We start from the raw sequence: 16,053 nt of genomic DNA, 5'->3' as shown, positions 1-16,053 counted from the left end.
CAATTAGGTGAGGTCCAGTTCTAGCAGTACTGTGCATGAATGGAGCCGGAGAGACAAAAAATATTTCATCAGTGTTGTTTTATATCATTTCCTTGTTTTGTGGAGGACAGTGAAATGTGCAATGAGAGGTGTAAAAAAGTAAATACCCCCTAGCTTTAATCAACCTAATTAAGGTGGTAAATAATCAGGCCTGTGGGAGGTGTGGCATAAACAAAGGAATCAAGGAGTCCCCTCTGACTGCCAACACCCTGTCCTTGCTCTGCAAATGCTCCTTTATTGGGGCTTTCTTATAGCAACATAATGCAAAACTTTTGCCAGTAGTCTGAAAAGAAAACCGCAGGAAAAAACAAAAACCAAAAAGATCTCACTCCCAGACATGCCAACCGTGTCACTCCCATCGATCTAGGAACGTGCGCAAGTTGTCCTACTGGTGGTGCAACTAGTTAATGTCACAGTCGTTCAGATCACTTAGAACTGCTGAATCTCTCTCAGCGTTCAAGACGGATCTCAAAACACATCTCTTATAGACCCATTTCTAATTTCTCACCGAATCTCCTGTCTACTCCTTAAATTTACATTATATCATTTATCAGGTATATATATGTGTTTCCCATTTGTATTCCATATCTATAGTACACACTGCTTGTGTAATGCTTCTGCTAATGTTACCTGTTTTAAATGTTGTACTCTACCAATTCTATAATTAATTTTTTCCTTCACTGGCATATATAAAGCTTGAATCTCATGATCAAATGAAGTTTCAAGTTTATTGTCATAGGTACAAGTACCGTGTACAAGTATCATGAAATTCTTTTTGAATGCTTCTCCACAGACTATGGACAAGGACAAAGACAAAGTAGAGATATTGCACAAAAAAAACAATGACAGTGACAATGACAGTGAGTAATGCAGTAGCAATAATAATAAATAACAGTAACAATAATAACAATAATACCACTAGACAGCCAGAGAACTCAGAACATGAGAATGCTTAAAGTGACAGTGTAATTGTCATGTCTGGTTTCGGAAGGAAGCGGCGGACCCAAGTACAGAGCAGTATACGTGGTGTATTCAGGGAAATCCAAGAGAGGTGGTCAAAGAACAGGCAATTAGTCTTCGAGGTGCAAACGTTGTTACAGGGAGAATCCAAAGGGTGAGGTCAGTACACAGGCAAGAGGTCGATGATCATAAAGAGGTACTGGATCGTGGGAACAAGGGACGGGATCGGGGAAGACGTAGGGAACAGGAATTAGAAGCGCTAGGAGGTCGCAAACAACAAGGCTGAACAAGGTTCCGCATCAGCTGCTGGTCTGACGCAGCCTTTTATGCCCCAGTCTGCGCTGCGTCCCAGGCGTTCCGTGTCGGCTCGGAGGTGTGGGTGTGGCAGTAATGTACCAATGTGCCTGGAAGGAGCAGCACAACTCTAGTTACTAAAGGTGGCACATTGGTGAGTGTTGTATACTCTTACAGCACTGGGGTGAAAGCTGTTCCTGTACCTAGCAGTGCCAGTTCGAATAGACCTGAGCCGCTTTCCAGAGGGCAGAAAAGAGAAAAGTGCCCGTGCGGGGTGACTGTGATCTTTCATGATGCGCATCGTCTTTCTGGTAGCTGCATGCCGATGATTTCCTGAGCTGTTTTGACCACCCTCTGTAGGGCTTTCTTGTCCTGTATGGAGCAGCTGCCACCCCAGGATGTAATATACCCTGTGAGGATGGACTCCACAGCACACCTGTAGAAAGTGGTGAGGACTGTAGTGGACATCCTGGCTTTCTTCAGACGCCTGAGGAAGTGGAAGCATTGATGGGCTTTTTTGATGGTCTGCTGTGTGCTCAGTCCATGTGAGTTTGGCAGTGAGGGTGACCCCTAGGAATTTGAAGCTGTTGACCCTCTCTGCAATGTCCCCTCCTGTGTAGATGGATGCATGAACTGTATCCTGTTTCCTGAAGTCAATCATCAGCTCCTTAGTTTTACTGACATTGAGAGACAGGTTGTTGTCCTGGCACCACTCTGCCAGGAGCCTCACCTACTCTCTGTAGGCCGTCTCATCGTTGTTGGTGATCAGACCCACAATGGTGGTATCGTCAGCAAACTGTATGATGGTGTTGGAGCTGTGCTTGGCCACACAGTCATGTGTGAACAAGAAATACAGCACCGGGCTCAGGATGCTTCCCTGTGGAGAGGCAGTGTTGAGGGTCAGTGGGGAGGAGGTATTACTGCCAATCCGCACACGCTGGGGTCTGTTGGTGAGGAAATCCAGGATCCAGTTGCACAATGTGGCACTCAGCCCGAGACCTAGTAGTCTGTGGATCAGCTTTGTTGGGATGACAGTGTTAAATGCCAAGCTATAGTCCACAAATAATAGCCTTGCATAGCAGTTTTTATTGTCCAGGTGAGCCAGAGTGGTGTGAAGGGTGTGTGAGATCTGTTTTCAGACATTTTCAACACTAAGGAGTACTTTATTGTCATGTATAGAACACCTTGTATTTTGGTTTTTTCATTGATCTTTAGTGACACATTTTTAGCTGAAATTGATCAGTTTTTGGGGGGCGCGGTGGCGCAGTGGGTTGGACCGGGTCCTGCTCTCTAGTGGGTTTGGGGTTCAAGTCCCGCTTGGGGTGCCTTGCGGTGGACTGGTGTCCCGTCCTGGGTGTGTCCCCTCCCCCTCCGGCCTTACGCCCTGAGTTGCCGGGTAGGCTCCGGTTCCCCGCGACCCCGTATGGGACAAGCGGTTCAGAAAATGTGTGTGTGTGTGAGATCAGTTTTTTTTTGTAAATAATGTAAATTTGATCCCCTCAGTGGGACTTTACGTAATGGGATGATTTCAGGGAATAACCTTATTTGAGTCAAGTAATGGGTTTTCTTTCTCATCCTCCATTCATTTAAACGGGACAAAAGCCTTTTCACAGCACTGTTGTACAGTAAGATTCCAATACCTCTGCACACTGAACTCACACTGCACTTACACTGCACTTTGACATATCAGAGGTGTGTCAGCTATTCAAACCCTGAACCCTTGGGCTCTCTCTGTCCATAGCTGCTGGCTTTCTCTCCAAGGTGGACTACTGTATGCATTTGTGGGTCCTGCTGCTCTCATTGTCCTTGTAAGTTTCATCTCACTTTCACTCTTTCAAGTCTCGTTCTGAACCGTTCTACATGAATGTCATGTTATTACACCCTTACTGATTGAGCTTTGTCACCTGCAGGTAAACTTGCTGATTGGAATCGTAATCTTCAACAAGCTGATGGCCAGAGACAGCATCTCAGATGCACACACGAAGCAGAGGGCAGGGTACGAACACTGTATACATCACACATACACACGTCACTTGAGCTGTGGCGCTTAATAGTCAGCAGGGGGAGCAGGTCTGAGCAACACAGTGCAGGTTGTGTTCTGTACTTTTCCTGTTCACAGTGTATCTGTATATTAGTGGTCTGATCCTCTCTGTAGTGAACATGTGGTTTCACAGACCCCTCTGTACCTATCATCTGACCCTGACCGTCTTCTTTTAGTGTTTGTGGTGTGATTCTCATTTGGTGTGAATTTACTGTGCGTCGTAACTCATCTGTTTTCTGTCTGCTCTGATCTGCTGCTTCGTTCCTCTGCCCATGGTGTGTCCACACCTCCTCTTCCTATCTGCTCTGTTTCCTCTCCTTCCCTGTGTTTTACTGTCTTCTCTCCCCCCTTCATTCTTCTACTCAGGTTCTCCAAGTATGGTGTGATCTCAAGCTTGGCTCTTGCCTCCTCCATCACCAGCACAGCTGTGTTTGTCAGTCCTCTCTCGCTTCCTGTCCTCACCCAAGTCCTCTTTCTCTGCCTCAACATCTTACTCTGACTGGCCACTCCAGCTCTTCAACTCACTTCATGACTGTTTAATCTCTTTCACATTTCCTTTCTTACTCTGTACAAAAGCCAGTTGGTTTGTGTACATGACAAGCTAACATGCTCCTAAAGCTGTAGAGCCATGTGGTAAAAACATATAGCGAGTTTAACAAAGTATCACTAAAACCTGAACTGGCTGAAAAGACCATATCGACCGACTAGTCTTCAGAATGAAGTCATAATGTTTCATTGTAATGAAGACTTCAGGGACTCTCTGGCTGTTCTTCAGGGGGGTTCTTTGGGGGCTGTTGGATGGCTGCAGGTCCAGCAGTGACTTTTTGCTATGAAGACAGTGGAAAATGTTCCCATCTCCCCTCCAGTAGTCATTGTTCCCTTAGTGGTTCACATCCCACAGTGATGTCAAACCTTCCTCTTCATTACTGTTTTGGCTGACCACCCCTCCCCCCCCCCCCACTCCCCAAACCACAGAAGATAGAGATAGAGCAAGTAACACTCCCTGGTGGCATGGTGGTGAAGGGCACTTTGGCCTCTGCAGGGTGTCGCTGTGGAGTTCCTGTGTTGTGCTTCCCATGTTGGCACTCACGTGGATGTCAGCTGTGCTGGCCATCACCGATGGGCGCTCTGCCTTATTCCAGGTGCTCTTTGGTGTCTTTGATGGCATCCAAGGTGTGGTCATCCTCATGGTTCATGGCGTACTACGTAGAGAGGTGAGTCTCTCCTTCAGTGACCTCTAACCCTGGCAGTAATTGGATGAAGACCAGATTTCCACTGGATACATGCAGAATTAGTATATACTGGCCAATTCATATCTTACCTGTAGCCATACAGATGACCTACGTATATATTCAGACTCTACCTATGGATAAATAATCTGTTGTTTGTGTACAAATGATGTCATACATTTTACCTCCTGCAGGTTCAGGATGCAGTGAGAGGCCGTCCGACTGTGTGCAGCAACAGTGAGCATTCTGAGGGTTCCTGCAAGAACGGCCAGACACAGGTGAGTACTGTATCACATCCCCTCATTATGCCACAGCGCAGATCGTGGCGCATTACATCAGATTCCGCTTCATTCCTGTGCATGACAGCACCGTGATGCTGACCCTCCTCATGGACTCAGGGCCACATGTGTGAAACGGAAAGCACAGAATAGGCTCAAAGCCACACGATCATGTTCTTACACCCTTCCTTCTTGCTGGATTTCTGTTTTTTGCTAATGTTGATTATCGCAGTTGCACCACTGTATATTTGTTAATACATACCAATTGTGAACTGTTTGATATTTCTTCAATAAGTAAACACTTAAAATGTTTTGTGATAATTAATTAGTCATTATTGGTTTGTTGTAATTAATTAATTTGTTATTATTAATGAATGATTAATACAATGTAATTAGTAAGTTTTGATTAGTTCTTTAATAACACGGTTTCCATTGCCTGTCCAATGTTACAATGGCAGTCAAGGGCAGAAAGTGCTGGGAAGTTGGTCTAACCTCAGTCTGTCTCACTGGAGTCTCACTGGGGTCCTTCACAGGACTTGGTTCACATTTGTTACATGCGCATTGTGACTTTTAATTGCTTTTTGCCTGAAATGCTGTTACCACTGTAAAACATAACAACAGCTTTTAATGTACCCGCAACCAGTATAGTTCACTGTGTTTTACATTGGCATGTGCTTTAGGTTTTCAGGCAACAAAGACTTAAAAACAGAAGAGTGACTAATTTTACTTCCTACTTGAGCTAAATTCGTCCATCCTGTTCTGCACCAAGTCTGAAAAACACACACTGAGCTCTTCTCTGCAGAACTGAGGAACCACACTTTCACACTTCTTCTGCTCAACGTGAATGACTTCCACTGGATTTCAAAGCCCTGGAGTCTGTAGGGCTCAGAGGCAAATCCAAAGTCAGGGCCAGGAGAGCAGCTTTAGCCTGTGCTCAAACCTCCTGCCCTGGCTCAGCACTCTCCCTCTTTTCTTTCGCAGGTGGACTTTGAGAAAGGTTTGGACCTCACCAGTCACACAGGTACCATGGTATTTTGCTCTTTCCCGGGAAGGAACGTCCTGTTGTTACAAGTCACCGGGTTCTGTGTCTAAAAGGGGTTTCTTATTGGGACCTGCGGAGAGGCTCCTTTAACATGAACTGCACCTCCCAGTTAGACCAGCAGCCCACACAAGCAAAGTGTGACTCTAGAACGTGCCGGAGAACTGCGCGGCTCCTAGGACTGACATCTCTACACATTTATCTCTCCACTGTTTCCTTGGTCTGGGTTTTGTCTCCCTCTCTTCTTTCTCTCCATTTTCTCCTTTTCTCACTTTTTACAGTCACTGTATGTGCTTTAGGGGGGCGCGGTAGCGCAGTGGGTTGAACTGGGTCCTGCTCTCTGGTGGGTCTGGGGTTCTAGTCCCGCTTGGGGTGCCTTGCAGCGGACTGGCGTCCTGTCCTGGGTGTGTCCCCTCCCCCTCCAGCCTTATGCCCTGTGTTGCCAGGTTAGGCTCTGGCTCCCTGCGACCCCCATATGGGACAAGCGGTTCAGACAGCGTCTGTGTGCATGCACGTGCGTGTGTGCGTACATGTGTATGTGCTTTATTGTTCAGCGCCTTGCGTCTCCTTGCTGAGAAGAACACTTTAAAAAAAGCTGATTAGAAATGTACACGTGAGTACAAAGCTGAGTGTCGGTCTGTGTATGAAAACTGCTCTGAATTTCCACACAACCATCTGGAACTTTTCGCTTGTGTTTATTGTCTCATTTGGGGTGTTTTCTAAACACTTGAGTGATGGTCTGTGTCTGAGAGCATTGAAATCCTACAGCTGTCTCTCTCTTTTCCTCTCTCCTTCTCTTCACCCTCATCTGTTTCCTAACTCTTCCGTCTCTTGTTGTTTCCTCCACGTTTGCTGCTCTGCTCTCCCCTCAGTCATCTTTAAGGAGCTGGACACTTGTAACCTGGCCACCATCACCAGAACACTGTCCCGCATCTCACTGGATGAGCGGGAGCAGATGAAGGCACCTGCCACTGATGGAGGTGTTCGCAGCAACAGGTTGCCCCGAAATGCACTGCCACCAAACCTGGTGCAGTTGCCACCATTAGGGAGCCTCAGTGAGCTTAGAGTGCAGCGGCCTAAAGAAGCCATGGAGCAGCACCGGCAGCAGGAGGCACCAGTATATGTGCCCACCGACAGCGTTCTGCACTGGGCACGGCCTCCAGAGCCACAGGTGAGTCTTGGGGACAGTAGCGATGGGGACTACATGAACCTGCCACCTCAGACTTTGAGGGACGAGGGACAACGGACAATTGAGGGGGAGGATGAGCCTCCACGGGTGCCGCCACGCCTGGGCGGCCTAGAAGCCTACCACAGTCTGCTGTCTCTGGACCACATGAGCTTGACCCTCAGCAAGTCCTGTGGCATCCAGAAGAACCTGCCAGACCATCTGCAGCCCCGAAACACTATTAGAGGCCACACCCACCGCACCCTTCCCCGCAGACTGGGCAGCTCCAGCTCCAGCCACTCGGCTGGGTCCCTGGAGGTAAGGAGGAACGCCTGGTTTTCCAGCCCTTTTTCACTGTCTTCTGTAGGTCTTCATGTTGCTTTGTGTCCCACACGTATAGAGAGGAGTTGTCACACCCACGCTTTGCAGCTGTGTCTGCTGTGCCTCCTGCTTCTTTACACTTTGGTTTTTCCACACTTTCTCACACAAGTCTTTTGCTCATTTCATTCTGTGCATCTTCATGCTTGTGTTTGGAGTTATGATTTTGAACCGTCAGAGGTGCTGCCTGTCTGTATTTCTCCTTTGTTCTAGAAGGTGATGCACAACCGAAAGCAGCAGCATGATCTGTACCATTGGCTTAACCACACAAAGTTCCATTCCATAGACAGGTACCAACAGAACCTGGCCTCATCTGCCGTCAGGGTGAGTGTTTTTGCAGGCGTGTCCACACACACGCGCGCACACACACACACGTGCACACACACACACAAACTCATCAATTTATTTTCATGGAGACAGCTGTGTAACGTGTGTGTTAAGGGACAACCGACAGCTCCTTCCAACACAGTCTTGCTGTGGTCATATTTAACTGTGTATATTACCATATGAAAGGGGGGCGCGGTGGTGGAGTGGGTTGGACCAGGTCCTGCTCTCCAGTGGGTCTGGGGTTCGAGTCCCGCTTGGGGTGCCTTGCGACGGACTGGCGTCCCGTCCTGGGTGTGTCCCCTCCCCCTCCGGCCTTACGCCCTGTGTTGCCGGGTAGGCTCCGGTTCCCCGCAACCCCATATGGGATTTGCGGTTCCGAAAATGTGTGTGTGTGTGTGTGTGTGTGTGTATTACCATATGTGTACTTTTAGGATGTAGAGGGCCACCTGAAACAGAACATGGGAGAATTAATCATTTGAAGCTTTTTGTCAGTTGGTCGTGAGACTGAAGGTTGGTGGAGAAAAGAGAGAAAAGCCCCAAAGCTGCTTAACAGTGTGCTTAAAGCTTAAAAGGCACTGGGTTGGTCAAGTTTACTTTTCTTCCTGTAACTTTAACCACAAGTGCTGCTATTCCAATGAAAGGGCTGTTAATTGTACAACCCTTTTTACTTGAGCTTCTTTCACAGAATTTACTTTACCCCAGTACCCTTTCAATATGCTGTTTTAAGAATGAAGCTGCTCCAGACGCTTTGAAACCCTTGATATGGGTGTGTGATGGAATTCTGTCTTGCTGGAGACAAGTTGGACGATTCAGGATATCTTCTCTACAAACTTCGATTGTCGCCATCCAGTCCACACCGTAAATATGCATTCCACACAAGTGTCAAACTGACTGTAAAAATTAATACTCCATCTATAGGGTAACTTGAGCAAACTCTGACAGATGAGGTTGCCTTTCTGGATCTCCTTAGATACAGCAGTATAACCACCCCTGTGAAGTATTCCGACCCTTTGTCTTTGAGCTCTTTCATGTACCTTTGTGTACCTGCTTGTTCTCAGTGAACTGATTCTGCCTCTGTGCTGTCAAGACCCAGTTGAGTCGTTCAGCATAAACAACATCGGAAGTCCCAATTTCTTATGCTCCTTACATTTCACTGTAAATAACCTTGGGTTTGTTCTTCATTGCCATGGTTACAGATATTCTCTCTTTCAGTGATATCGTTAGTCTGGTGCACCTCTCCTCTGAGGTCTAACCATAAACTCATTTTCCTTTGGCTGCTTTCAGACCTGTGAATTTACCACATTTTACTGTATTTAAAGGCCTTCTGCCATAATTAGTCATTCCCAGAAGTTCAGCCACAACTGTAGTGTGAACTGTACCATGTTGGCCTCCTGATTTAACGCCTATTCAACACTTGTTGTATTAGCAACCGCAGCATTTAAAAGTCATGTTAGTTTTGGTGTTCAACTTCAGTATGAACTATATCTGACGGGTTCCATCTCAGTGATCTGTGTGTGTGTGTGTGTGTGTGTGTGTGTGTGTGTGTGTGTGTGTGTGTGTGTGTGAGTGAGAGAGAGAGAGAGAGAGAGAGAGAGAGAGAGAGAGACATAGTTCATTATGAAAAGAATAAAATCACATTTTAGGCTTCACTTTTTTGCTATCATTCCTGGATGCTTTGATTGAAACTTCATGTTTTTGTCATCAGTATAATTATGTCCAAGTGTTCAGGAGACCCTTTGGAAACATGAGTGATACAGGTAAAGATGCCAGTAGTGGGCAGTAGTGATAAACTGTTATTAGTACATTAGTTGTTAATACATTTATTCCTGCCTTTAGCATGTAGATTCACCTGAGCCTCTGGTGACTCCTTCACCGTTCTCTGCTTCTCCATCCTCACTGTGTCACATGCCACATGGTGTGGTTTCCTCCATGGTCCTTCCTGTTGGCCTCACATTTCACAATCCTCACCAGTGAAATGCACTAGCAGTCTTTTCTGATTCTGCTGAATTTGGCTGAATAAGTGTATGTAATTTACTGTTTTTCTGTCATGTTAAGTTTGAGCTTGGAGTTTGACCCCTGTCCAGCAGGTGTTGGACCCCCTCAGCCTCTTGTTGACTGTGGACCACTCCTATTTCTGTCACTGCAGAGGGAGAATCGGTTGAGCATTTCATCAGCTGGAGGTGAAAGGGACTCCTCGAGTGTAAGTAGAAGAGCTGGGAACAGACATCGCAACCCCCTAGCAAGAGTGAAGTGAACACCTGTTCGTAGGATGATAACCTTGAGTGCTGGGCTCAGCATGAGGTCATGTTAGCCTTCAGCTCCCGCTTCCACCTCTACATTCTGATTTATTACCCTAGAGAACTGCAGAGGCTTTACAGCAGCATGTTCAACAGTACAGATCATCTGTAGATGTTTTTCACAATACACAGGGAGGGGTCACCGTCCCACCTTCTGTTTGTGTCCTCAGGGAAAGTCCACCCCCGATGACCATCGCTCCTGGGATGGCTTTCGGACAATGACCCTCGACCCCTCACCCAGCCCAGAGAAGCAGGAGAACAGCTTGGAGCTGCAGAACCAGCACTGTGACACACACACTGCCCACACACCAGACACCTCTGAGGAAGACTACCAGACTGAAGTTTGAGCACTGTGAGCTCTGCTTTTCCTGCAATGACACCAGAAGGTTGTTGGGTCTGTTTGTAACTCTTTCTGTGGAGACAGATTTTTTTGGGGAATCTCATTCTCTGACACCTTTCAACTGTTTCTGCTCCCTCTTGCTCTCCTTGTGCCAAGTTGGCCCATTTAAGCTTGTTTACCTTCTCTTATTCCTAATGAATAATGTGACTCTAACCTGTGAGACCCCGACAAATGTAACTTCATTAATAAATGTGATTCATTCTTTCCTGTGGGATTGTTTTGCCCGTTTCTCTTCTTCTTGCAGGAATTTAGTCTTATGTCTGTTCTTGTTAGGTGAATTCCTTATTTGGCAGCATGGTGGTGCAGCAGGTAGCACTGCTGCCTCACAGGGTATGAAGTTTGTGTTTTCTCTGTTCCTGTGTGGCCTTCTTGTGGGTGCTCTGGTTTCCTCCCACAATCCAAAGACATGCAGTTCAGGTGAACTGGACACTCTACCGGTGGCAGTAGTGTGTGACTGTGTGTGGCTACGTTGCGATGGACCAGCGTCCCGTCCAGGGTGTACCCTCCTTTCAGCGTTGCATTGAGAGATTCTAGGATAGGCTCCGGACCGCCATGACCCTGACCAAGACAAGCAGTTAAAAGTGGTAAATTTATATTAGGTCAACCTACGAACTCGGTTGTTGGAGCGGAACCCGGTTGTGCGTCGAAGACTATCTGTAAGAGGAAAGCATCAACACTCAGTTGTGAGTGGTACATGCGTTTGGGTGCAGTGTGATGGTGTGTTTTCACAGTGCATGTACAGTATGCCAAGTCTGAATGGGTGCAGGGGCTCTTCCTAGCTGTGCTGCTTCTCTCAGCGCAACACAGTCATGATGCGGTAACGCTCCAAACCCCTCTACCTGTGGTGGATCTTAATGCCCTGTTGGCATTGTTTTCTGGGGACACGGTGGCACAGCGGGTGAGAAGAAGGAACTGGCAGACCACTTCCATTGCCCACATACCTTGGAACCGAGGCGAGTGGTGACCATGAGCTGGACTCGACTTTCATCCATCAATCATCCATCCAGCACCATTTCTACTGTCTCTCTTCCTTTTACATGTACATTTACTCTTTTATCAGGTGCTTCTCTCCAAAAGAGTGTGTTACACCAACAGGAGGAGAGATCTGGATGCAGATGTGTGGGGTGGGGGGGTGTGTGGAGGGGCACAGAGGTGGGATTGGACACACAACACAACTGGAGACACTTTGAAGTCTCAGCAATGAGGCACAATAAAGCTCAAAAGTGTTTTATTACTGGTTTAATACTGGCAGAATTTCACGTTGTTTTCTATTGCGCGTGCACACACACACACACACACACACACACACTCTTGACAAAAAATGTACACAAACACTGCCAACGGACACACGGCCACACTGTTAATGTGCCGTGTTCTGCGTGTTTGTTTTGTTTGCACCTGAAATGTTTTTTAATACAACCTGAAACTCATCAGTACGTTATTAAAAACAAAACCCTTTCATGGTTTTTTTTTAGCTGGAAATTCACCAGGTTACAGAGGCGTTTTGTATTCTAGAACTTACTGTGCAGCTCACAAGTCATGTGTTGGAATGAAAAGAATACAACGATCAAAATGTGGTGAAAGACATAACAGGTCAATGAGTAAATCAAGAGTAAATGACAATTAAGAAGTAACAATTAAAAAGTGAGGATGCTCCATCAGGTTATTTGTTCTTTAAAAACAAACAGAAAATTAACTTCTCTGACTTACAATGTTTCATGTGTCATTTGGATCAGAGGTCACAGATCCGCTGTACAGCAAGGGGAGAAGTGTTTCGCACCTCTCACACCTGAAAGCAAGTGTTTGACCTGTCATGACCAGTACTGGTATCAGCAATGGCTTCCAAGTGCCAGCAGCTCTTCCTTGAACACAAGGGTCGGAGTTCCGCGGCGACAGAGGGACAGTAGAACATCTCTACACCACGACTTTTGTACTCTACGCCATACTGAGTCTGGACCCAAGTCAGTGCCAAGGAGGATGAGCTCCGTCTTCTGGAGTGAAAAGTTGGAGACTGCTTTCTGGAAGGGTCTAAGATGTTTGGTGTTCTCCACCATGAAAGGACACTAGATGTGTTTCTTTGAAGGGTGTGAGAGGGAAAAGTGGGGATGGGAATGGATGGGAATGGATGTGGATGGATGTGAAGGGATAGGAATGGATATGGATGGATGTGGATAGATGTGGATGGATGGGAATGGATGGGAATGGATGTGGATAGATGAGAATGGATGGGAATGAATGTGGATGGATGGGAAGGGATGGGAATGAATGTGGATGGATAGGAATGGATGTGGATAGATGAAAATAGATGTGGATGGATGTGGATAGATGGGAATGGATGAAAATGGATGTGGATGGATGAGAATGGATGGGAATGGATGTGGATGGATGGAAATGGTTGGGAATGGATGTGGATGGATGGGAATGGATGTGGATGGATGTCGAGTTCACATGAAGAGCTTTCAGCAATACTACAGTAGTTCTGACACACACTGTGGTAAACGCTAGGAAATTCTTCTGGGAGGAGTCCTGGCTCAGCATAGCTGAACATTCCCAGAGGCGAAGTGACTTCAACTCCATCCTCATCCTTACGAGCGACATTCTGTGTCCTGCTGTGGCTGAATCTTGATTGTACCAATGAAATATTTCACTTAATTGGTTGCAACAGTTCTTTCTTCAAACATCTAAAGTAATAATGTTAATAATGTGATAAATAATAGGATACTGCAGCGTTAATCCAAATTTTTAGGGATTTGCACTTTTATATGATGGTAACTGATGTTCTGTTACTGAAAACTGCCCAAATGATGGATGTTCAAAGCATCTTCATCTACCAGTTTGCATTTGCATCTTACATTTAAATCAGTGAATGGTTAGTAAATACATTTCACTGCCAATTGTGTAAATGGGCTCCTGGTGTAAGGTAAATGGTGTATTTTTTTTTAAAAATAAAGATCAATATGAGGCACACTGGTCTCAAGGTACCACCTTTTACCACTGAAACTCAAGTCATAAATACAGAAAAGGGTCGACAGCACGATGAGTTTTCTCCACTTTCGGGGGTGCTACAGTACAGCTTGTTCAGCGAGATGTTGTGTGTGTGTGTGTGTGTGTGTGTGTGTGTGTGTGTGTGTATTGCCAATTATGTTTCAAGCTCAAGGTTTGCATAAGTGTCTCTTGTTGATGCAGACAGATGATTCCTCCCCTCATCGGCTCTGGAGTCCAACTGGTAGAGCTCCTGACCACTGCTGAAACACATGGCAAACCTTGAGCTACACATGGTGTGAACTGTGTACCTGAAACAGGCCCAGCACGGAGAGGGGAACTGTGTGTGTGTGTGTGTGTGTGTGTGTGTGAACATGAAGAGATAGTGCATTGTTTTTCTTTAGAAACAAGGCCAAAAGAGAGGAGAGGAGGAACAAGAGCCATGGGAAGATGGTCCAGCAGGACAGCAATGGGACAGTGAAGGTGATGCTCTTACATCTGAGAAAAACAGCACAGAAGAAGATGACAAGCAGCAGATCTAGGAGTTTCTCACCTGAGAACATCTACAGATGGAGTTCAGCATAAAGGGGGGCAGGTTGGGTCTGTTCTGTGGAGACAACTGCTCTGTGAGTGTGAGCTCATGGACACCATCACTTTTACTGCGGTAATGATATACTGTACAGGGCATCGATGGTGAGAGACCTCTTACCTGCTTTCTTCTTGCACTTCTTCTTGGACTTGACCTCCCTGTACGTGACGTCATTGGCACCTTCATAAGGAATACATCGGATCCATGATTCCACCGAGCACTTCATATCAACAAAATATCAAACCACCGATTATCTCACACTTTTCCCCAAAGTGACTTCCAATGAACTCTATGAAGTGTTATCAGCCCACACTTTATTTACCATGGTAATTTACACTGCTAGATGCATTATTTACAATGGGTCACTCATCCACACATCAGTGAAACACACATGCTCTCTGTCACTCACACAGTATGGGTGAACCTGAACAGCATGTCTGTGGACTGCGGAAGGAAACCAGAGCACCCAGAGGCAAACTCCACACAGACTGAGGGGGGAATCAAACCCACGTCCTCTTGCACCATCCAGACATTGTGAGACAACAGCGCAACTTGCTGTACCGCCATGTCACTGCAGACTTACAGTGATATGCTACTTACAATGATTTACCCACCGGGTAATTTTACTAGAGCTATTTAGGGTAAGTACCTCGCTCAAGGGCAGTACAGCTGGAGGTGGGATGTGAACCTACGACTTTTGTGTCCAAATGTGAGGTCCTCTGAGCTGCTATGAAAGTTCATTAAATCACAGCATAAGGAACCACTCAAAGACCCTGAAAGGCTCTGGCTACAAAACCATGACAGTAAAGTGAAGGGGGTAGAAATGAAACCTCAGTATCTCCACTCTTGTGATTCTGCAAACATGAGTCCGGCACTGACTGCCCTGAGGACCACGTCAGTGTTGCTGGACCAGGATCTGTTGTCCACATGAATGTGACGACCACCGGGAACCGAGCAGAGCCTGTAAACCATCTGCCTGCATGATGTGATTCCCACAAACCTGCAGACGAGTTGTCTGTGATCGGGGAGTAGATGGTCTCCTCCTCCTTCCGTTGGGATCTGGTCTGGCCTGTAGGGTGGGGGGGCAGTTAGCAGGTCTCCTTTCGTCTGCAGATTTTGCTCAAATTAATATTGATCTCTACTGAACCCAAAGTTGAACGTCGCTCTGATGGACAACTCTGCTCACAGGGACAAGTTGAACACTTCCACTGACTGTCTCAGCATCATACCGTGGTAATGCTTGGTTACCTCATTTACAGGGTCCTCTGGGAATTTGCAAACCAACCAGCAGGAGAAGCAGCCATTGGCTTAGTAACTGGTTCTGGTCACTGGTAGATTTCCAGCACAGTACACTCTGACAGTTTACTCTGCTCTCAGTGTTACTTTACACCGCTGGCAGTTAAAGTACCATGTAGAGAACATCCATGATTCACTACATCACTGACTAACATCTCTGAAATCAATCAGGTGATTCTCCTCTCACCTGAGCTCTTCTTGCTGAAGACCACATCAGAGTACGTGAGTCCATCCACAGAGGTGCCTGCAGGGTCGAGTGCTACGGGTCAAAGGTCGCGATACAGAGGCAGAGCACACTGCTCAAACACACTGAAACACAATGCAGACTCCACATTTGCTCGCTCACAAACACACGCACACACACACACACACACACACACACACACACACACATACACACAGAGCAATGCAGCTGGAAGCTCCTGAACAATCACACACCACGTGTGTTATAAAGAACCGTCGAGACTCTGAGGTGTTTCTCTACCTTCTGCTCCTGTGTCCTTCACCTCGATCTCTTCATACACACAGAAACCCTCACCTGCACACAGACACAGGTGTGGTGAAGAGCACAGCGCACACATAGTTTGGCTGTTTCTGTGTGAGTGTGTGTAAGTGTGGGGGGGGGTCTCACCAGGCAGCTGTGTCATGCTGTTGAGCTCCACGTCCCCAGGATGGGTTGATCCTCCTGCAGAGACCACCTGGCTTCCCCTCAAACTCTTGTTGTGCTTCTTGTCTCGGG

At 46.7% G+C, this 16,053-nt stretch overlaps 1 protein-coding gene across 5 annotated transcripts in view; it reads left to right on the top strand.

The window, feature by feature from the left end:
- The window catches only part of LOC108931312 (adhesion G protein-coupled receptor B2-like), a 33,597-nt gene extending 22,962 nt beyond the window's left edge, over window positions 1-10,635 (top strand). For 4 of the 5 annotated variants that reach the window (XM_018747003.2, XM_018747006.2, XM_018747007.2 and 1 more), the window contains exons 21-29: window positions 3,035-3,101; window positions 3,204-3,289; window positions 4,377-4,548; window positions 4,758-4,841; window positions 5,823-5,862; window positions 6,753-7,363; window positions 7,637-7,747; window positions 9,897-9,950; window positions 10,218-10,635. In XM_018747003.2, the coding sequence (XP_018602519.2) occupies window positions 3,035-3,101; window positions 3,204-3,289; window positions 4,377-4,548; window positions 4,758-4,841; window positions 5,823-5,862; window positions 6,753-7,363; window positions 7,637-7,747; window positions 9,897-9,950; window positions 10,218-10,394 (1,402 nt within the window). In that variant the 3' untranslated portion in view covers window positions 10,395-10,635. The remainder of the gene's footprint in view (window positions 1-3,034; window positions 3,102-3,203; window positions 3,290-4,376; window positions 4,549-4,757; window positions 4,842-5,822; window positions 5,863-6,752; window positions 7,364-7,636; window positions 7,748-9,896; window positions 9,951-10,217) is intronic. The other variant, XM_018747004.2, reaches the window with a different exon arrangement.
- The last annotated feature ends 5,418 nt before the right edge of the window (window positions 10,636-16,053 follow it).

Source organism: Scleropages formosus, chromosome 15 (genome assembly GCF_900964775.1).
Source record: "Scleropages formosus chromosome 15, fSclFor1.1, whole genome shotgun sequence".
Taxonomy (NCBI): domain Eukaryota; kingdom Metazoa; phylum Chordata; class Actinopteri; order Osteoglossiformes; family Osteoglossidae; genus Scleropages; species Scleropages formosus.
Note: the sequence above shows the minus strand (reverse complement) of the source record. Positions and strands in the feature narration are given on the sequence as shown.